The sequence below is a fragment of the Anopheles stephensi genome, chromosome X (assembly GCF_013141755.1).
Source record: "Anopheles stephensi strain Indian chromosome X, UCI_ANSTEP_V1.0, whole genome shotgun sequence".
NCBI classification, from domain to species: Eukaryota; Metazoa; Arthropoda; class Insecta; order Diptera; family Culicidae; genus Anopheles; species Anopheles stephensi.
In genome coordinates this window covers 1,438,591-1,460,753 of record NC_050201.1, presented here as the reverse complement: position 1 = coordinate 1,460,753, position 22,163 = coordinate 1,438,591, and the positions used below count along the sequence as shown (strand labels likewise).

The window sequence follows — 22,163 nt, the reverse complement described above, 5'->3', positions numbered from 1 at the left end:
CACACCCTCATAGGGCACGCAGTGGACCGGTGCGTTACGTTGAGGTTTCTTGGAACGGCCGCGTCTAGAGCAAGAGAGAAAGAGAGAGGTGGCGGTAGGGAAGGGTACGGCGGTGGAGGATTGAAGCGAGCGATTGGTGTGCGCGATAGGAGCGACTAGATTAGCGGAAGGAGCCATAACACCCAACACCCAACACGACCTGGAGATCCGGAGTGGAGTAGCGATAGGAGTCTGTATATGATAGGTGGCTTAGGCCCCGGGTTTGCTATCAATAATAGTATTACACACAACAAACACACACGCACACATGAGGCACGCACGCACACGCACATGGTATATAGGCAAAACCCCCGGGGGAGAAAATCGGTCGAGGTCACCAAACGGCGCCACCAGCCGGTCTATCTAAACTCGCGGGTGTGCTTGTATGTGACTTCTCTGTGTGCGTGTGGGCTTATATGTGTGTGTGTGTGTGTGTGCGCGAAAAGCTCTTAAACGATCTCTCATTACATAACGAGTGTGGTTCTGTCTGGTGTGTGTGTGTGTCATTGCTGGAAGAAGGAAGTTGTGTACTAATTGCGCGCCTTTTACATCTCTGCCCCATTGAGATCTCGTTGAAGATCATCCAGGTAGATCATATCAGGACCAAAATAGCACCACTCTAAGGCGACTCTTATCTTGACGGGTTGTATGTACTGGGGGAGAGGTATCTAAGGGTAAATCAATGCGGTGATATCCGGAAGTCAAGTGTAGTTCTTGTAGTGTAGAATCGAAGTCGTCTAGATTTGGTGTACTACATGGAGAAAGTGCTCCAGTCGCACGGTAGCAAGGTTCGGTACACGGTTCGAGCCTAATGCGCCAACGAGGACCCTCTAGAACGTGTGTGTCACACTGTCGCTAATGTCGGCGACATTACCACCACCATCAACATCCTCATCATGTCACCGGCAAATGCTCAAGGCTACGCTAAGAAGGCGCGCAAAGAACGTCGCTAAAAAAAATCGGTGGCCGTCAACTCCAGCACGGTGGTGTTGGCGAAATCGTGCGAGCTATAGGGTTAGGAACGAGTTATACGGGGTAGGTAGCAGCAGCAGCTCAGGCAGCAGCAGCAACACCAGCAGCAGATGCGATTTACCGAGGGTGATATCAGGTGGTGGGCCGGGCGCCCTGACAAGGTGATAACGATTGCGGTCAACACGGTCCAGTGCACGTAGCGCCAGGCTACTGGCGAACGAACCTGCTGTTCGTTCGCACCGAAGAGTGGGTGTCGTCCAAAAGGTTCGGGCAAAGGAGGGGCGATGAGGTAGAAGGAGTTAGCAAAGTATGTTGAAGGTGTTGCTCAGCGGGGCAGACCTCCGCGTGGCGGAGGTGGCGGGTGAACTCGTAAAAACTGACTGAGGCGTCCCGAGATGGTTCAGATAGTACTTGACGGACCGATTCCCCACGTACAGTGAGTCGAGCGGGGGACAGAGATAGAGAGAGACGCAGAGAAAAGGAGATGGGTAAAGATCAGGAAAGCGAGAAAGGGATAGAGAGAGAGGGAGAGAGAGAGAGAGTGTGTCTGTGTGTGTGGCGAGAGTAGGTGGGCAAAAGACGCGCGTAAAATCTACTGGCGTAATCGGAAGACGCGTGTAGCGCACCGTGATGGCGCCGTCGCCTTAAGACTACGTCATTTGAGGTGGCAATTTTGTGCCTCATTTTTGCGCCTGCTCTTCCCCACACCGTCCCACCCCTCACACACGTTTGTTGTGGTTTTGTTGCCACCGTTTCCCTGGTGGCGGTAGTGGCGGCGACTCCACCGCACAATCGACGGAATGGTCGAGCTCGGCGCAAACAAAAAACAGCGAACGCCAATGAACCGGCGCCAAATGGGTGCACATTTAGCACCACGAAAGAAAAATAAACAATTAAAAACAAAACAACAGACCGAGAGTGAGAGAGAGAGAGAGCGAGAGGCATAGAGTCTAATAGCCTAGAGGCATAAAGACTAGACAACGGAGATGTGCTGTGCTGAGTTCTAAAGGCTTTCCTGCGGAGTGCGTCACGTGGCGTCACACATATGAGAAAACGGTTGGTGGAACTGTTACTTACTCTGAGCATCTCCCGGACAGGTCTTGCAGCATCTTCCCGGCAGCAGGATCGGATCGTCGCACGTCGGTTTCGGGCATTCGTTCTTGATGTTGCGACACTGGACACGTCCCACAACGCGACGCTTCTTCTGGAACTGGATAGATACGAGATGTGAAGAGACAGAAGAGAGAGAGAGAGAGAGAGATGGATGAGTATCAGAATATTACTGTTGAATGAAATTTCAATTTTCCCATGCCTGAGCACTCCTACCCCAAACGGTAGAGAAACGTGACCAAGAAGCAAAAACAAAAAATTGGACACCGGGATAATTAATTCATTAGTCGAGGGTCGAGCCGAGATCTACCGGATTTTGGAGCCTCATCCCCGATAACCGGATAATCGATGACGTTGACGTGCCCATAAATCCTTCTCCTTCTGTCGGAGGTACAGCTCAACCTCCCAGCAAGCTGGGTGGCTCAGTGGCAGTCGGCAGTAAATTCTGACCGGAGTCCGGATGATGAACATGCGATGCTCCATGGACGATAGTCGGGTGAGACTTTCGCAACCGAACCGAAAGGGGTTCGAAATGAATTTCGAAACGAGCGGACGTCCGTTCGAAATGAGCTGGGTAGGTCAGTGTAGACCCCACATGTCTGACCCAGGGCAATGAGAGCTGGTACTTACCGGTACACATTCGCACATGATGCAGTACATTACGCCGAACGGGGGGCCCAAATCGGCAAACCAGGTCGTATGCAGTTCGCGTATGGTCTTCCCAAACTGGCACTCTGAAAGTAGAAGAAGCAGAACAGATCAGCGATAAGTGATTTGATGGAAACGCAACGCCGCTAGCGAAAGAAAAAAAAAGAGGAAGTAACCAAAAAAAAGAGCTAAACCGGTATGGTCTAGGTTTTGGCCGAGAGCCTTAAACCTGAAACGGAGTTGTACAAGAAGACGCGTAACTCCTCAACAACAGCAAAAAAAAAGAGCCGAATCAGTCAGAGAAGGAGCGAAAAAAAAAAAGATTAGTTAACAACTGGCGCCACCAATTTGCGCGCGATCGCGATCGATTTTTTGTCTTCTTTGGTTTCCTTCTCTGTTTTGTTTCTGTGTGGCGTATCTGCCATTTTGCCGCCTATTGCCTATTGACTGGGCCATGGCGCCGACTGCACCTGTACCAGAGCAGTGGACCAGCGACAGGGCGATGGAGCCCGACGCTTGGTGGTGAAGCTTTGTTTTCGGAAAGGAATAATTATCCTTTTGTTCTCCCCCTCCCAATAACCTCTCCACTTACTCCTGTTCCATCTTCCCCTTTGGTCTTTTGTTACCGGTAGTCGCAACAAAATGGCGACAAACAAATGAGGTATTAGCCGACTAGCAGAGCTGATCCTTGTCCGAACCGCTAGCAACGGCCTCTAATGTTGCGAGCAGTTGCGGATTTTGATTCCTTCCTTCACCAAAATTCCCCCTTCGCTTCCTCCTCTCTCACGCCCCGCTCCCCGCTTGAAATGAAACTCTAATAAACTGTAACGCTGCTCAGGGAAAATGTCGCACTTCCCGGGCGATCGCAGACACGCTCGGTTTCGCATTCATCATCAGTGAACTGAAACCCCGATCGACCGAAACGGGGTTTGGTTTGTGAGCTAATTTATGGTTCCATTCATCGGTCTTACCCACCCACCCAACCCTCGAGCCCCACTCTTTTACCTTCCCGCTTCAAACCCCCGCACCACCGTTTGAGAACCGGAATTATGTAAGGTGATCGAAGTGTTGTTTGGGATAAAAATATATGTCCGGTCCGTTTTGCCGCATGTCTGTTGTGTGTCCGCAACACACGAAAAACTTTAAAGTTCGCATGATGTAAGAACGCTAAACCCTAATACCACCCCTGGCTGGTGTTTTGTGTGTGTGTGTGTGTGTGTGTGTGTGTGTGTGTGTGTGTGCAGAACCCCTGGTTTTGAACGGCGAGAAGATCAAGGTCAAACCCTGAGGTGGTCTTTCAGTTTGACGTACCGCGGTGTGGTGATCGGTGGTGACTTCTTCCTGGGTTGTGCGGTTCGGGAATGGTGAGGTTTTGCGAGAGGTTTGCCGCTGAACGCAACGGTGTGTAAAACTACGCACAACAAGTCACCCTCGTTCGTGACGCAGCATCCCATCATCGCTTGCGCCGAGTCCCGCACCGAGACCTGCGAATATTCTGCGGAGTGATTCTGCGGAGGACGACACAAGGGAGTGTTTGGTGGGGGGCGGAGGGAGGGAGGTGTATGGATACAGTACGATCCATTCTGTGCAACCGGTGGTCCGTGGCGCCCTCGCTTACCGGATATGACTATGATTCACCCCCATTCCCCATCCCTCTTCTGCCACATTCCTAATCTCAGCTCCCAAGTGCTGTCAAGTGACTTGTCACATAGAAAAAGCGCAACAGCGTGATGAAGAAAAAAAAACGCTTCCAAATGGCGCATCGGGGTGTTTCGGTGTGTGATCGGAATGGAAAATTCCTGTCTGGGGTCACGCAAGCGGGGAAAGGGTAGTTTGGGAACGAGTGGGAACGGTACGCCACGGTGTCTGAGTCTGAGGCACCTTCGAGTGCTAGAGGAACTCGCTGACTATAACACTCACAATCATAATAATAATAATAATGATAATAATAATATCTTGGTCGACATATTTCCATCCCCTGCTTCTTCTGCTTCTTCCGCTCCGTGTCATCCTGGCCTCGCCAACCCCTCTCCATCAGAGGAGGCCTCATCATCAACCTCTCATAAAAATTACGAACCACAAATCATACGCCAATGATGCGCAAAAATAGAAAATGATCTTGCACAGTTCCTTGACTTACCAAGGAGGAAGGATGAGCGGTGAAAGAGGAGAAGGCGAGGGCGGGAAAGGATGGGAAGGGAAATGAGATCGCGCACGCTCTTGTCGGGGTTCTCGCGTGCCACAACCACTTCTACTTATTTATTATGGTTTATGGGGGTCTGCTCCGTTTTTTTTCTTCTTCTCTTGCTATTTTTCGTTGGGTGGTTGGCACCCCCTACTCCATACATCACCCTCACCCCCATCCACCAAAGCCCCCTTAAAAGTCTCGGACCGAATTCGTTATTGCTCAACTGTTCTTCTGTGCAGACACGCTGGTGCACTCCAGTGTTGCTCCCATTCTGTCTCGACGCCCTCTTCTCGCCTCATCGTTTTCGTTGTTCGCCACCGAAGAAACAGCACATATGGTTGGGAAGATGCTAGGGTCGGGTGAGGGGTGGAGGGGAAGAAGAGGAGGAGTTTGCGGTCTCGTCAATTAAAGGCAATCATATGCATTAGCAACCAATTCAACTCCAATAAAACCTGAATGCCTCTCTCTCTCTCTCTTTCTCTCTTCACAATTTTCCCTCCGTCCTTATTCTCCAACCCCCACCCCTTGTGCATTTTGTGTGGGGGTTCGGTGGATTTTGGCGAGTTTTGGAGCAAGAATAGGGCCGTGCGTGAGCCAACTCGCCACCGACCATCTGCCAAAGTCTTGGCCAAAATGGCTCCATCGAGTCTCAAGTAATCGCCTCCACATGTGCTTCCCCCCCCCCTCCCGCCCCTTTTCCTTCCCACAATCTCTATACGCAGACGCACGCGCTCAGACACCACCACCATCATCATCATCATCAGTACCATCCGCCACCGATCGATCATTTCCAACCGCCTGATGCTGATGATGATGGGCCGACCGTTTCGCTCCTCCTACGCGATTAATAAATAAATAAAGAAATATGAAGCACACCCCAAAAACCATCCCCCACTCCCTCCCATTAACCCCTTTCCACTGCCCAGCGATCACCAAAGCAAAAAAAAAAAATAAGGCAGTTAACGATCCGGGGTTCGGAACATCAGGCGTTGCGCTTTTACGCCTCTTTGGTTGGTGTTTAATTTTCTCCTCCGGCACGCTTGCTCCTTCCTTTTGCTTCTCCCTTCCCCCTTCGTTATCTTTTCTCGCCCATACACCCTCTCTTGGCCTTTTTGTTTTTGGTTTGCCACCCCGTGTTTCAGTGGTTTGATTTTATTCTACGTTTCTTTGGTTTTCTAATGTGCTTTTTTTGTGTTCGTTCGGTTCATATGCGATTTCAGTTTTAGATTTTGTGTGCACTCTTCTACTTCTTTGTTTTTTCGTGTTTCTTCAAAAAAAATTTGTAAATAATTTTGCTGACTTATTGCTATAATATATTTTGGACTATGTTTTCGACACGATACTTTCGAGATAAAAAAAAACTCCAAAAAAATATTTCAATCACTCCCGTTTCACCCCTTTTTCCCGAGAGGACAAAAAGGGGTGGAAAAAGAGAGATTTTTCACAAATTTTTTTTTTGAGTAAATGGTTGAGTGTGTGCGAAAATTTGCACAAAAAAAATGAAATAGACAGGTGGGAGTCCTTCACCTACTCCTCCCTACTTCCACCACTTCCACCCCTTCTCTATTAGGGTTGAAAACAGGAGAGGCAATTGAGGGGGGTTGGTGTGGCCAGTTTTGGAGAACGATAAGTGCACAGAATGCATGATTGATTCTTCACCAATTAAGGACGTGGATGGGAGGGGAGGGAGATGATTCCAAAAGCGGGCACAGGGGGTCGGACACCAAACAAGGGTCATCTCGAGTGGCACACAATACAACCAATCCACCCACCGATCCATCCACCCACACCCACACAGTTGAACCCGAATCACATCCTTTTTTAAAGCGTCTCCCACCACCCAGCACCCTCCCACATCACCACCCCCTCCCCCCTCTCCATCCCTTTCGCTTCAGTCGGTTCGGGCGCACACGAGTCGCATTCAAACAGACAACAATGCGTTTTGGTGTGTGGAAGATTCCCTCGCATCTCTCTCAACGAAACCCACCGACCCCAGCAACGGCCATCCCGATGCAATACAATGACGAGGGGGCAGGATTGGTCAAGGAAGCAGCTAAGGTTTACCGGGTTGGGGTGGAACAGCAGCAGCAACAACAAAAAAAACAAACCTGATCGGATGATATCATCATTAAATTAAACTAAACGGTTCTCATGCGACAAACCGCAAAAACCGAAGAAGCGTCCGTCCGTTCTGTTGCTGAAGGAGAAAGGGATGGAGGAGGAAAGGAAAGGGTGAGGGAGGGTTGCAGAAGCACGAGTAAATCAACGCTCATCACGCTCGAAAAGGAGGGTTTCGGTTTGGGTTTAGAAATAACAAACAAACCTAACCAACGGCTACGAATCCGACGCCAAATGGAAGCGTGAAGAGATTCACTCAATTTTCTATGGCCGAGGTTATACGACAGCTAGCCGCAATATTTGGGGACTAGGACATCGCAAGTTCGAATACTCTCTGGGTGAGGATTTTACAAATTTCTGCAATATCTCTTTTGCTACAGGGAGCAAACACTCGACTGCCTTGCTTGAGCATTACTATTCTTGCAATGAGATGGAGAAAGGAGCGAGGACCTTCTTTCCTCCTTGAGGAATTTTAAGGATATATTTAATATGCAAATTTCGAATCTCTGAAAGACTTGGCGTAGGTCTAAATCCCACAAAAGCGCAAAGTCTTGGACGAGGGAGTCCCCCAAAAACAAAATGCTCCATGACTCACTGACCCCGGTGAAACGGTCAGACATCGGCTGGTTAAGTTTCCCAGCCCGCGTGGCCAACGCTGTCAGACAAGAATGGATGAGGTCAGACAGCTTTCCGAGGTCTATTAATTAAAAACAACAACTCACGGTCCACCCACGGGACTCGGAGCGAATCGGAACAACCGGTGCGAACGGTGCAGCTGGTCTGCCGTATTTCTCTCCCACGGGTTGGTGCCGCCAAAACGCGCCAAATCTGCTAAATGGCGCAGAAGAACGATGGCCACAGTGCGCGCTGGTGCGAAACCGGAAGGTGTCATACCTTGGACCGTTCGTGGCAACGGTGGTGTCCATCAACACGGATGACCGTTTGAAGTTGAACCGCTGGTGTGAGCGTGCGCGCGCTCTTGTCTGAGAGAAGTATCAACCGTGGAACGATAATTTACGATCGCACAAACAAACTGACACTCGATAGGGTCACAATATTTGGGCAGCGCTAGTGATGGTGCGGGACGGGTTTTGGGGAGCACTGGCAGCGGAGAAAGGAGGTCAATAAAAAATGATGCACTCCAGTTGCCGAAACGCGGCATCAATCTTCCGGCACTCGGGTACGGGAACTTCGACGCCACACACCACCGGCCGACAGGTCGTTGACAGTTCCGATAAACAGCCGGGACCGGTAATACGTCGATACGCCGAGGGAGAATGAGAATTTACAGCAACTACCAAAAGAAAAACCCCGAAAGATACCGCCCCGTGTTTACATTTCGTCGGGGTTGATGCTTTCCCAAGAATGGGGCGAAAGCCGGCCAAACACCCGGACCGATGTTAGAGATTACGGAGACCAGGCTACGCCTTCTGCCCGCGCGGCTCGAACGAGACGCACTGTCTGCGCTGGACGGTCGGTACCTAGTAGAGAGGGCCGGCGGGCGGCAGATCGCAGCGAGAAAGGATGAAAAACCCGGCTCGGCAAGTAAACCAGACCGGATCCCGGGTGGTGCATCTTCAGCGAAGAGGCGGCAAACCGCTGACAGAGGAATGCGGCTACAATATGCCTGTGCCGCAGTCAAGACACACACACACACATACAGACACGCAACGGGATACATATCCCAGGTCTCTCTTTCTTTCCCTCCCTTGCCGCCAGGTTATCCAGAATTGGTGTGCCGAGCGATCTGGCCAGACCAAGTGGCGGCAAAGGCGGCACCTGTCTGTAAACACCGTCTCTTCCACCTATCTCCACAGAGGAGAATGAAGAGGTGGGAGGGCAGAGAAGTGGTAAGAGAAGGTCCAATCTACCTTTGAGCCTGGCTGTTAGTTGGGTTGGCTGTTGAAAACTGTTTCCAGGAATATTTATCACCGCCACCGCCAGACTGTTGGGAGTCGCTTGGATCGACGCTCCATGATCAATTAGACTTGCCGGTGTGGACAAGTTATCTAGGGACCGTTCCCCGTGCATTGGTAGATATCAGAATACCAATATTTTTTTATGAGAACGCGTACTCAGACGCCGAGTTGCAAAAAAAATTATTTGAGCAAACTCCAGCTGTGGAGTGCTACCGGTGTGTGTGTGTGTGTGTGTGTCAACATTATGGGTGCGGCAATGCACACATCCACATACGGTGCCCTGATCTGACGCCCAAGATAACGCACGGGGACACGTTGACACATTGGGATAAGACACACAGTGCACAGCGCAGCTCCCTACGCTATTCTGGAACGTCCGAGAAGAGCACGTCGGTGCGGACGTGCAAATATGCGTGTGAAACGAAAGCGTGAGGACTCATGGCGAACGTCAAGATGACGCCATTACGCCACGGACGGACGGGTCCCTAGTAATGACGGTTTCATGTTCGGTTCCCACTTTTCCGGGCCAGGCTCTCAGGAATGGCTCTCACCCAACGCTCCGTAACCATCACGGAACGATCGATTATGAAGGTATGCGTGGTGTTTCAGGCTCCTCCGCCCATAGCTTGGACGCTTGGAATTCTTGCCAGTTAGGTCCCCGGTGCCTACAACCGGGCGTGGGAACTTCATCTTACTATTATCCGACCAGGTTAGGAAGTCGCAGCGCTAGAATGCTTTCTTGGGATATCCCCATGGAGGAACTAACCTTAACTAAAGCAACTTCCCCAACAAAAATATGGCGGATTTTGTGGAGATCCCGTTGTCGGCAGGTATCTGAGTGGGGAATCCGAAATCAGACGCCCCAAAGGGTGCTCTTTGGGCAGCAAAAAAACAAAAAAAGACAAGCTCGTGTGTATGTGAGTGCGTTTGGGTTGGGTTTTTGCAAAAATAGCAAAACCCGTGCGGTATGCGGTTGAACTTTAAATTGCGCGAAGTCAATTCATGTCGCGCGCTCGCGTTACTCGACAGACGCAAACGCGTACACCTACCTACCCTTTTCGCAACGAAACCCTCCTTCTTCTGCGGGAGGGGGAGGGTGCGGTGGAGGTTGCGAGGTGGTGTGCGGGTGTCTCGCGATTCTTGTCGCGTTGTGTCGTCTTCCCGCAACTGTCGGGTACGCTCGCTCACTATGCGTTTTTAGTAGTACGACGTGCCGTCGTACTTGCTTTTTACCCTTCTTTAGTGGCCGGCTCGACGACAGGCCGCTGGCGACAAACTTATGCATTGGGGGTGCGAACCTTGCCTTGCCTGACGCGGGACGCGCTAGATCCCCATACCGAATGTGCACCTCGGAGAGCGAAAAAAGCGGGGCGTCTCGGGCACTGTGTAGTTGGGGGCGTCCGGGGAGACCCTTCGCACCGATCTCTCTGCCGGACCGGAGATCGGTTATGAGTTTGTCGATTTTATTGAGTGCTGGCTGACTGACACTGTTGCTGACCGACCGGTTGGAGTAGTATTGTAACTCGCTCTTCAAGACCGGCGGACCTACACTCGAGAGGTTGCATTTCGATGCATCCGATGGGTGAGGCTGTAACAGAGGGGAGATAGCATTCAAACGGCGCTAGAAGGCGCCACGACAAACATGACACCATCTGACCCCCTTTCTCTAGTTTGCTGCAACCCTCGGTTGGAAGGATGTCAACACTGGGGAAGGGCTGTCTAGCCCAACTATTCCTGGGCAGGAGAATATAGGCAGATAATCCTTCCACGACCGGGATTAAGGGAGACCCTGCTGTACGACTGAACAACTACGCCACTCTGGCAGTGCTAGGTGACAAACGCACTCTGATGCGTCAGATACACGCGAGAAAGAGTGAGTGAGCGAGAGAGAGAGAGAGAGAACGAAGATGCAAAAAAACGGCACCCAAACCCCCTTTCGCCCTAGTTGCTCGTCTGCCAGTCGCCGTCGGCGGTGACTTCACTAAAAATAGTCTAGATAGACCAGCCCCGTGAGTGTTGTTTTGTGTTCCATTTGCTGCAACACCGGCGGCAAACATGCGGCTGGCTGACGCGAGCGCGGCAAGGAAGATGGAACCCTCAATCCCGACGACGACGACGACGGCGACGACCGTTCGCCATCTTTGCTTTCGTTTTTTTCGCTCCCAGAACCCCCCCCTCCCCCTCCCCGCCTTTCTTTCATATCCTTCAACATCTCGCCTTGCCCTAGCCGGGTGTCGTTCCCGAACGTGAAGAGGCCGCCGCACCGTAACGATTAATTGGATGATGGTTGTTGTTCTTTGTTGTTGTGTTTGTCACAAAATTTCATCCCCCTTTCATTAAGTACGGGCGGCGAAAGGGGTTTCTCGGGGGGGAAGTGGCAAGGGGATGAGGAACATTCTGACCCGTCTGGCAGAGTTTGAAAGATCGTACGTGTTGTTTTGATAGTGCAGTTACAATATTTTTCATTGACGCCCTCACCCAATCTTAATAGGAGTGAGCGTTGGGAGACATTCTTTATCGCGTTTCTTCGTGTATATTCTTCTTTGGCTAGGGCATATGCTTTGCGAAACATCCTTACCTACTACGGCGAATGCGTACGAGAGTCAATGAACTGGTGTTGCTCCGCTGACTTCACGTCAGCACGTCGCATCTACCGAGATGCGCGTGGTCCTGCTTACGAGCCTGAGGTAAGATGTCGATCAAGATCTTGTCTTCGAGTTCCAGCAATTCTGCGCTTGCCGGACACCCAAAGTAGGTGTCCGCCTGCACGCAACCCCAATGTCATAGATTCGCTCGATTATAGCAAGCTCATCCTCGTCTTGCATGGAGATGGAGGTCTCAAGAACTCGATCTCTCTCTCTCTCTCTCTCTCACTCTTTATCCCCCATTTTAGTATACGAGAATACTCATTACGGGGGTGTATTCGTTCTTTTAGAAAAAAAAAAACCATCTCCGTCTAGCTGAACCTTCACAGAGCATTCACACTGGTCAAAATCCACCGGTCAAAAAGGTGTTTTATCGCTGGCGGAGTGCGGACAGGCGGGCGATTTGTGTGATGATGAAAAATAGTGTTGCTCATCCTGTATCTGTGTCGCCCGGCCCGCGCGCGCGCTTGTGGGTGGTTTTGTGGAGGATGGTCAAAGATTATACTAGAGAAAAAAATCTCGCAAAACGCCCCAAGACCACTAATTAATTACCCTTTTGCGCTTGCAGACAGCAGCACCACCTCCATCATCCCTATGCGCCTTAATCGCAGTGGCGCAACCCGGGGTGATTCAGGTTCAGTGCGCAAACATGTCAACCTACGCACTGCCGCCGTTACTGGACACTAACCCCCAACTCATCCTCGCATCGCTCTATGACAGTGTACGTTTGTATGTGTGTGTGGGACGAACTAGGGGTGAAGTTCCGTTACGGGGCATCCAATTACGTTGCACAACAAAAAACACCTTAAGAATCCCAATAAAAGGCCAAACACAAAAAACAAAAACCTGAGGTGTCAAGAATGACCAGGGACCTCGCAGTTCTCGCTCTCGTTTTTTTTAGGCGATTTTCAATTTTCTGATGTTCAAAGTTGCCGTTTTATAGCAATCTAATTTAGGCTCATTGATAGAAGAGCAAAAGCAGGCGGGCGGGCGGGTAGGGCCCTCAGTTCAGTTGGCCTCAGCAAATAAACCCACGCTCACTTACGCTACGAAACGGTAATTGGAATTCGATACTGCATCCTCAGTTTGATTTGTTTTTAGAGTGTGCGTGCTTGTGTGTATGTGTATCGGACTTGGTGCAACGAAAACCCGTGCCAGAAGGGAGTATAGTTTCCAAGCTAGGCCCGCTCCCCGTTCCCTGCCAGCGTCCTTTCAAGAGTTCCACGTCCCGATCTGCAACAAATGCAAATGAGGAACACCACGACGCAACGTGCAACATATTGCGCCTATCGAACGTACGTACGTGTGTGTATTCCGTTACGTTTCCGGTTACCCTCATTTTGAGGCTGGAGACGGGTGGGTTGGGTGCAGGTGCAGAAAGTTTCCAGTTCCAAGGCATCTCAAAACCTAGTTGAATGCCCCCTTCGGTGCAAATTCATGGAAGCATTCGCTGCCCTCGTGTACATCAACTGTCCAGGAATGTGCAACTTGGACTTGAAGCAAACAGACCTTCAACCGGGAACTCTGTCACAGGATATCGCTGTATAATGGCAGAGCTACGATAATGTTGTAACTTCCGGCTAGTTGAGGTATCGCTAGAAGAGGTACATCTGGAAGCAGCACCTACGGAATCTGGGAAACGATCAAGCATTGCTCGCAACGGGCACTTTTGCTGTGTGCGAATTGTTCACCACGAACCGTAAGTCATCGCAGACACCAGGAAGGCGTGTGCGTGCGCATTTATGGCCTGACCCGGGTTTGTTGAAGTTGCAGGCAAGCGCAGCCAAAGCTCACCGAGAACAGCTGGAGATGGTCTTTGGTCAGAACGGCGGCGGCACCACGAGTATGTCACGTATCGTTTTCCGCAAGGCAACAGAATGAATTTCATCGTTCTGTCTGCATCGTTCCTTCGTGCAAACGTTCACACCGTCAGCAAGGATGAGCTCCGACGGTGAGCGCCCTCTGCTCGCAGGTAGAGGTCGGACACAGGTATGGTTCGGATCGGACATGCCGCAAAAGCAACAAAGCAATACAGAAGGAAACAGAAACACATCAAACGTGTCAAATGTAGGAGGACCCATCCGGTAGGGGGTAGGTATACAAAAAAAAAACACCGCATCGCAGGACACTCAGTTGCGGGGTCGTCCAGCGTTGGGTCTTCTGTTACCAATTCATCTTTGGTGGTGATTCGCATTTCGCGCTACTTCCGGCTAACCGTTACGGGTTACCGAGTTTCCCATTCTGGTGTCCCTTTCCTAAGGTCCACCTGGTTCGTGAGGGTTTGGGTTTAAGGCCGTTTCTGAATGTCTGCTGTAATACGTCACGGATGCAGCTAGTCGAAGTAGGACCCTGCTCCGACATACATTTCTCGACCAAAGCCATCAATTTTTGAAAGTCAAAAATGCCAATGGGACGCACCGAAACCGTCGCCGACGCCCTACACACAGCAACACACTGCAAAAACACAGCATTCGTAAAATAGATACACACAAGCACCAGGCATGGCGAGAGAGTATGAACTAGCGAAAAGCCAACTCTGGTGGTATGGTAGGAACGTGGGGTAGGAACCGTAAGGGGTTGTCCCGGTGGCAAAAATAATTGAAAAAACATCATCACTTCGGCGGAAACGAGCGTGTTCGGTTCTTGAAATTTTGGTTCCCTGTTTTTGTTCCTTTTTTTTGTCGACCGTGTTGCCTGATCTGGCAACACAAGGCAAGGAAGCGGCCTGGTAAAAATACGAGGAGAAAAGACCAAGAACATTACACGACACATTACCTCCCCGGGCGACTGAGAAATTATGAAATATATTTTCTTCTCCCCAGTCCCGGTTGCGGTCAACAGTGTCTGCCGTGTCCGCGCGTGTTTTCCCAGCTGTTTTGCTTCCGCCGGTAGTTGCCGTGGCCTGTCCTTGGTCCGCGAGACGCCGACGACTTATATAATCCAGGTGTTATTTCCTGATGTTGCACATCTTCGCAACGAGCAGGCCTGAAGGTATGCGAACACCGGCGTGCCGGCCTGCTTAGAGGTGCGGAATTTTTGCACCCTTAACCTTAGCTACATCCATCTCGTGGTTTCGGTCCCACGCGCGAACTATTTCAACGTACGGCGTATAAAGGTATGTGACGTACCGGTTCCGTCCCAGGTGGCGTGAGCTTGGGTAGCCTCACGTGAGACTGAGGCCACCACCCGACCGCCCAGAACTCGGTGCACCACGAAAATCTCAGCTACGGCAAGAACCAACCAGACAACAAAAGAGAAAATGGAGGTGTGACCACCCATTACCGTAACACGGTCGCGCACAAAAGGGCGCGCCGATTGCACACGGTCAAAAAGGGCGAAAATAACTATCTCGTGATCAGCAACTGACGTTTGCTGGTTGGTCGCGTACGGTGCGGTCCTGTCTCGTCACTCGACTCGACAATGCTTCCGGTTAAAGCCATCCGTCCGAACATTAAAACCTTTTTTCATTTCTTTTTGGAAAACATTCTTGACCACTCACATCCAAGTCTTCGGAACTGTCAAAGATGCAACTCGGCCGCTGGACACCCGGCATTAGCGGTTTGTTTGGAGCCGCTTGGCTTAGAACTAGACGTGCAAATATGGCAAAGGACAGCTTACCTGCGGGCCGGTTACGGCGTGCTCCCTCGTCCTCGATCAGCAGTGGATGCCGGCGGGCTACGACCGGTTGGGATGCGAACCCGATCAGCATCACCACCGACAGCCACAGGAGACAAAGTGTCGCGATAAATTTAGCCATCGTCGGTCGGCTATATCTCTCTCACTCTTGAGGTGCGGTTTTACGGGTATTGGCCGTTGCGTCCGTCCGTCGGGTTTTTTTTTTTTGATGAGGAGTGGTTTGAGTTTGTTGCTTTTTTTTCACGTTTCTGTATATGCCGCTAGGCACTTCCTTGTAATGCGCCACACACTTGCACACACAGGGTTGACTTAGATGGGCCTGTTTTTTTTTTTTTAAACCTCACTACACACTGGGTAACTTTTATTCTTGCCGCTTCACTCTATGCTCCGTGAACTTACGCTTAACACTCGGCTTTAACGCCAACACTACGTTTTTCGCTCTAAAACAATATTTCGCTCACTCGTTTATCGATAACTCGTCACCTAGAGCTTCACTATCTTCTACTTTTGTTGTTTTGTTTTGTGTCACCACCGGTTCACACGCTTGGCCCTTGGCAATTCACCTGCCTGCCTTCACATCTTATCCACAGACACGTGGGGCACTAGGTTGATGGGGTTCGCCGTGGTCGAGGATATCGATCCTCGCAGGATACACACTAACCTCACCCAGTCACCTTACCAGTTTTAGCTGGTCACATAAAACTGTTCCAACCAACACCGAGCGATCCGGAAGGTAGTGACCAGGTATGGGAGGAGATGCACAAACATGTAAAATAATAGATTAATAGAAAACAAACAAAACACAATTAGCTTGGTAGACTTTAACCCGACGTGCACGGGAATAACTCGTTCCAAGTTTGCCGAGCTGATGGCTGAGAGCTTTTAGAGCGATGATTTTTGCTTGTGCACTGGGCAGCTTCTCGTGAGCGACTGAACCGTCCTGATGATGCGGAGCCCTCAGCACGGGTCACCTGCGCAGACACACTTCCACACACACACACACACCAAGATGCGCACGCACGCACACCCCGAAGCACGGGCGGCAGAAGGATCTGCCAAGGGGCCCTTCCCCTTTTCTGCAAGCCGCGCACACACGGGTACACACACACACGCTCTCGCGCGCACACACACACAGTAGCAAGGCGTGCGCGATGTACTGCACATGTCTCTACCCCTACCCCAATCTCCATGCATCTATCCGCGTGGGCTTACCCCCGGTCCGGGAAATTGGTGGAATTTCCCGACATTTCTGGACCGAGGGACCTAAGCAAGCCTGCCACAAAGATGGGTCAACCTGTGCACAAAACTATTGCTGTCCTTTATCTAGTGGGACGGTTCAGTCGCCTGCTCAGCTCGCTGGCAAACCTAAACAATCATAGTTGGGGAAGGATATGTACTACTGCTACCATGTCTAACGCACCTGGAGGGATGATCCTTGCTGTGCTACTCCTTGGCACCTGGCCGTCGTCCGGTGCCAGCGGTGCCAATGCGTCGCCGCACCGGCGAACAGTGGCGGTCTTGCGTTTTCTGCGCTTGCGAGTACGCTGCTTCGGGCGCGTCCAGCGGTACGCTGTACACTGGCCACTGGTGGCGTTCGTTTCTTCCGTTCGTTCGATCGTTCGTCTAGCGGCACCGGTTGCTGTTGCACTGCGGTCGTTGCGGCTGCTTACATTTTCTCGCGTTTCGCGACCAGACACTGAACGAGACGAAGGGTGAAGGAAATGGAAATGGAAAAAAATGGGTTAGCGCATTCGGTGTTCCTAAAATGTGTCTACTGAAAACATCTCCCCCGAAAGACTAATACACTAGCGAGCTTGAGAATCTGCAAATGGTGGAGTCCTCTGGAATGGGACTTGGGAGAATCGTTGGAAGAGTCACTTATCCGGGAAAAATTCTACCTCAACGTTTTTGGACCCAGCCCCGCATATCCTTGTAGATAGAACAGGTTTAGAATTCCCCACTAAATGGTATTGTGGTGCCTTGCCATTACCTAGCGACTACACCAAGCCATTAGCCCGAAGTCGGTAAGGAATCACGGCTAGTGGATACCGACAAAAACGAGCCTGGGTTGGAAGCTGTGGGCATGTGTGTTGATCGTTGCGTACTATGCTGCTGCTGCTGCTGCTGCTTCAACGACTTCGCTGCCAATGCTGACTGGTTGGTTGGTTGTTGGCGGCAAACATGACCTGCACCAAGGCGTCAACCCCCCCTGAGGGCGAGTGCGTGTGTGTGTGGGGTTTGCTCGTACGTTCGATTGAGGTTGATGAGATGCGCCACCTCGGCCACTTGAGTGCTGCCTGCAGCTGCGTTGACTCGTCGACACGGCAGGATCTTACCGCAAAACCATCAATCTCCCAACTAACCAACTTCACTCACATACCCACCCACACAACAATCACGCACGCACACACACACAGAAACGAACTGATTTTGTGGGGATACTCTGTGCCCTCGTTCAACAAGCACAGTATTGGGGGGAAGCAGGGCCTGACGTTTTCCCTTCTTCGTTTTCCCGAGCACACTGACACAACCAGAGCAGCGTGAGACAGAGTGAGATAACAACAAACGGAGGGGGGACAAAAAAAAACTATATCACACACTAACTCTGGCCCCCAAAAGCCCAGAGACACACATACACACACACACACACGCACAAGCGCGAGTGTCGTCCTCCCGTGGCCGAGGGCGAGGACACCGGACGCTGGACGAACGCGTGAACCCCGAGAACTGTTTTTGCAAATTTACAAATTAATTTTCCGACAGTTTTTTGTTCTCTCTCTCTTTTCGCTTCTTGGTGTGTATCCTCTTGGTTTGCCCTTTTGCTGGCCAAACCTGTGACCCAATATTGGAGCCGCGAAAAACAGGGCCGCGATGGGTGTAAAACGTGCCCGAATGCCTCCCGCGCGCGCGAGAAGATCGTTTTGGCGGAGTAAAAGGCGGCGATTCACACAAATGTCACAATCACTGTCACAGCAGCCGGAAAGGAAAGCCCCCGGGGGACGTCAAGGGTGTCCGTACGGACACGGTCAGTGGGTGGAGGGGGTGTCGAGCGAAATTAAAAAAGGGAGAAGAAGAAAAACACAAGACAAAAAAAACGGTCACCAACGGGCTACTACGGGGTGTTGCGCGCCTGCCTTCTTTTGATGCTGCTTAAACTTCTACTGTCTGTCTACTTGCTGATGCTGCCGCCGCTGCTATATCACTGCCTGCGCTCTGTTCTGACTCTTCCGAGCAACCGCGCGTTTGTGCGATCCGCTCGATGGGAAATCGAACCTTTTGCTTCTCCGCACCGCAGTCGCTCGTTCGCTCTCGCTCTCGACTGTGGTACAGCAGCTCGCGTGCGCACTCGTACACACGCGCCGTGTACAGCATGGCCGGTCGCCTTCTCGCTCACGCACACGGCAAGGCAGCCGCTAAGCAGCGGAGAGCCGGCCAACCGCACCATCGTTGCTCTCACCGGTGTTCTCAGTTTGTCGCTCGCGTTTCGTCGCGAACCGCTCTCTGGATGCGCCACAAATTGCGCTCCTGCGGCCAAAGAACACTCTCCCAGCCCTTTCCGACGCTGTCCCCTGCCCTTTGCCAACACCCAGACTTGCATCAACATAGTGTGCGCCTCTCGCCTGTGCCGTACGCTAAGCTACCTCGTTTGCGCCTAGCGCTTGTTGCACCAAACCTCCTCCCTTTCGCTGCCCTCAACCTAACCCCGGCTGCATGCAACACCGAGCGCCGGAGGGGCCAATGCAAAAGTGCGCGAACGGCTTCGCAAAACTGCATCGAAGCCGCTTCATTCAACCGAACCAGAAGCCGCACCGAGCCAGAATGAACGGACGGTAAAGGCGGAGCAAACAACACAAGGGAAGAAGAAGCCAAATACCAAAACCAAAAAAAAAAAAACACACACCACACACGGACGACGAGATGCAAAAATGATGCTGCCCGCGAATGGCAGCATGTCCGATAGAGCGAGAACTGCATACCGCATTTGACATTAGTGCATCTCGTTTCGTGTTTGTGTGGCTCTGCCTGTTTGCAGTACACATAATTCGCTGCATATACTCATCCGGTTGCCTGAACGCGCACGCTAGCGGTAGAGTAATTATCGCGCGCACGATACCGTTGGGGACACTGACGGGCAACACCGACACAGGATGATGTTCCCTTTCCGGTCATCACTCCACGTTTTTTTCCCTGTTTTCTGCAACTTCCCGAGTTGTTGCACCATCCCCTGTACAGATGTATTCTAGATTTAGGTTTTTTCCCTCTCCTAAACCCATCAAAGACTCTCAAGCTCGGTATGAAAGTTTCCCACCAGGATACGCACCGCGTGTCCACATGCGTGTACATCTGTTTGTGGCAAAATGAGCGAGAGAAGTGCCAAAAACGTCACTAGTGATACCGCGTGCGTGCATGACTATATTATTCAATAAGTAAGCGGGGAAGGGAGGGGGGGGGGAGGAGGAAGGATGAGGATAGTAAAGGAGATTTCTAGCATGAAACGAACCCATCCACAACAAGGGTTGGGAAAAGCGTTTCAATAAACGCTCCACATCGACGCCAACTTGGGACGCCTTGGAAGCTTATTAAGCGCTGCTTAGAAGGCTCCCCAAATTAAACAGTCGGAAAATGGTCACGAATCGATTCGAAATTAAATCCGCAGATCTAAGCCAGCGTGTCCGCAAAGAGTGATAATCATATCCACAAACCCCAAACCCCGCTCCCTGACCCTAGCCCTACCGCTAGCCTTACCCCTACCCGGTAGCTTACCTTTGTGCGAGTTGCAAATCATTCGCGTTGTGCGCTGATTCGTCCCACAAATGACAACAACGGGGTGTGTGTGTGTGCTTCTCTGATTTGTGGTGCGTGCTTCACTCGTTGGTTGTGTCTTTCCCGTTCGCCTTCCTCTGTTTCGGAGTAGCTTCGGTTGATAGTGGCGTTGTTGTTGCTGGTGCTGGTCGAAGATGCTGCCGCCGTTGGTGCCGCTGTCTTTGGTACTACCTGGTGCGAAAAACTACACTACGGCCTTTTTTTTTTGCGCGAGCCGATGATAAATTGTCTCGTTTGTCTCACACTCACACTTTCCGCCTGTCCGCCCCGTGGGGGGTTTGGGGGGGGGGGTGTCGTGTACCCCGCTTGTGTTTGTGTGTGCGAAGGTGTCGGGTTTGGGTTAAAGGCTCGGTTTGGGAGGTGTGTAGGTGTGTGTTTTAAGGAGGATAGGGTGGATATTGTTGCGGTGGAGACCACACCGTCGCACCTTGTGCTGGGGGCGCCTCCAGCTGTCGACCTCCTCGTTCGCTCTCGCGCGATCGAGGTGTCGGCTTGTCTCTTTCGGTGTTCGTATTCTAGTTAGAGTTGTCTTAGTTTTTGATATAAATGTTCTACCAAAACGTTCGAACTTTGCTTACCGAACGAACGATTTGTTTTTCCTCCCCGACGGGTGGGATCCCCCCTTTTCACCTTTACCCAAACCACCCCGCTTCCTCGGACACGCACACACACACACACGCACGTTCCGCTCGTTGGGCCGCGTTTCGTAGGCCGTAGCCGTAGTGGTTCGCTTCCGCTTGTTTAGGGGGTAGTAGAAAAGTCGCGATCCTTAAGTGTAGTTGTGGATGTCGTCGTGTTCGTTGTCGTCGTCGTCGTTCGATATGTGTTTGATCGTGCTGGCATTAGCTGATGCCCGGCGACGTACTGCTGCTGCTGCTGCTGCTGCTAGTGGGCGGCTGACGTAGGAAAAGATGTTTGAATAGAGGAGGCAATAGATACTCCACCACGGCGCACACGCACAAGCACAAACTGACATATGTGACGTGAAGCGTATTGCTGTACGGAGATAGAGAACCCTCGGATCACAGATCCAACCTTGGCTGATGGATATGGGGCCTGCGAGGGTGAAAGGGCCTAGGGTAGCTCGGCAGAGATATTCGCTGATTATCGAACCCCAACACAACGGATCTCTATTACTCGATCATCGTCATCTTACATACTCTCACACACACACACACACAGGCTGATAGTCTCTGCTAAGGTGATGCAAAATAAATCAAGAATCCATCACCTTCCCTCATCACAACCCTCATCGTCACTTAGTTTTTTCTCGCTCAAGCCAGCGGAAAGTGATCGTGCGCAATTAGCCACCCTTAACGTAGCCTGCTCTCCGTCACCTGCGGAATCTCACTACCTACCCTGTGGAACTGGCGCCCCCGGAAGATGGCGAGCGCGAGCGCCCCCTTCGCACACGATCGAAGACTCACCGACGCCTGGTGTTCTCTGGAAGCTGTAACGTACTGTATTTCCGGTTTTTTCCCCCTTTTGTTTCCCTCTTCGTGTCACGGCTCACTGTTCACGCACAAGCGCTCTATCTCCAGAGCCTCCCACACCAGGGTTCTGCCGAAAATGGAGAATCGATTTTGGAGGCTCGCCTCCGGGGGAGTCTGCACCACCTCAAAATCACTGAGCGCACTGGGCGAGAGTGCAAGAACGCGAGCTCCGGATGAGGTTCGTCGCACGCAAATGTCTCCGTCGTCGTGCACGTCGCGGTCACGGTACATCACTAGCTGCGCCAGGCAGTTCTGCACGTCGATCGCTGCCGCTGCTACTACTGGCGGGCCGTGATGGTGTGTATGGCGCTACGCGCTTTTGCGCGGCCGGTTTTTGCGCTTTGCGCTCGGTTGCGCTCCACTCTTGCTCTCTAGTGAAAATATAAGAAGCAGCAGAAAAAAATAACATTAAACACACTCACACACACACACGCAGACAGAAAGTTGGATGGTAGACGGAGGTGCTAGGGTGGTTGTGACGTGGTTGTTCTCGCATTATCGCACTGGCCGAGTGACAAAAACCCATCCATAAGGTGCGACGCTTCAACATTAGACGAATGGTGTGTGCGCC

General features: G+C 51.5%; 1 protein-coding gene across 4 annotated transcripts in view; it reads right to left on the bottom strand.

Moving 5' to 3' along the window:
- LOC118502887 (dorsal-ventral patterning protein Sog) overlaps nucleotides 1–21,891 on the bottom strand; it is a 32,071-nt gene extending 10,180 nt beyond the window's left edge. Inside the window, exons 1-6 of one of the 4 annotated variants that reach the window (XM_036035625.1) lie at nucleotides 21,458–21,891; nucleotides 20,040–20,995; nucleotides 16,696–16,971; nucleotides 15,258–15,977; nucleotides 2,752–2,855; nucleotides 2,089–2,221 (exon numbers count right to left, since the gene is read on the bottom strand). In XM_036035625.1, the coding sequence (XP_035891518.1) occupies nucleotides 2,089–2,221; nucleotides 2,752–2,855; nucleotides 15,258–15,396 (376 nt within the window). In that variant the 5' untranslated portion in view covers nucleotides 15,397–15,977; nucleotides 16,696–16,971; nucleotides 20,040–20,995; nucleotides 21,458–21,891. Of the gene's footprint in view, nucleotides 1–2,088; nucleotides 2,222–2,751; nucleotides 2,856–15,257; nucleotides 15,978–16,695; nucleotides 16,972–17,265; nucleotides 17,797–18,381; nucleotides 18,539–20,039; nucleotides 20,996–21,457 lie in introns of those variants that run through there. The other 3 variants (XM_036035609.1, XM_036035631.1, XM_036035618.1) reach the window with 3 other exon arrangements.
- Nucleotides 21,892–22,163: the final 272 nt, after the last annotated feature.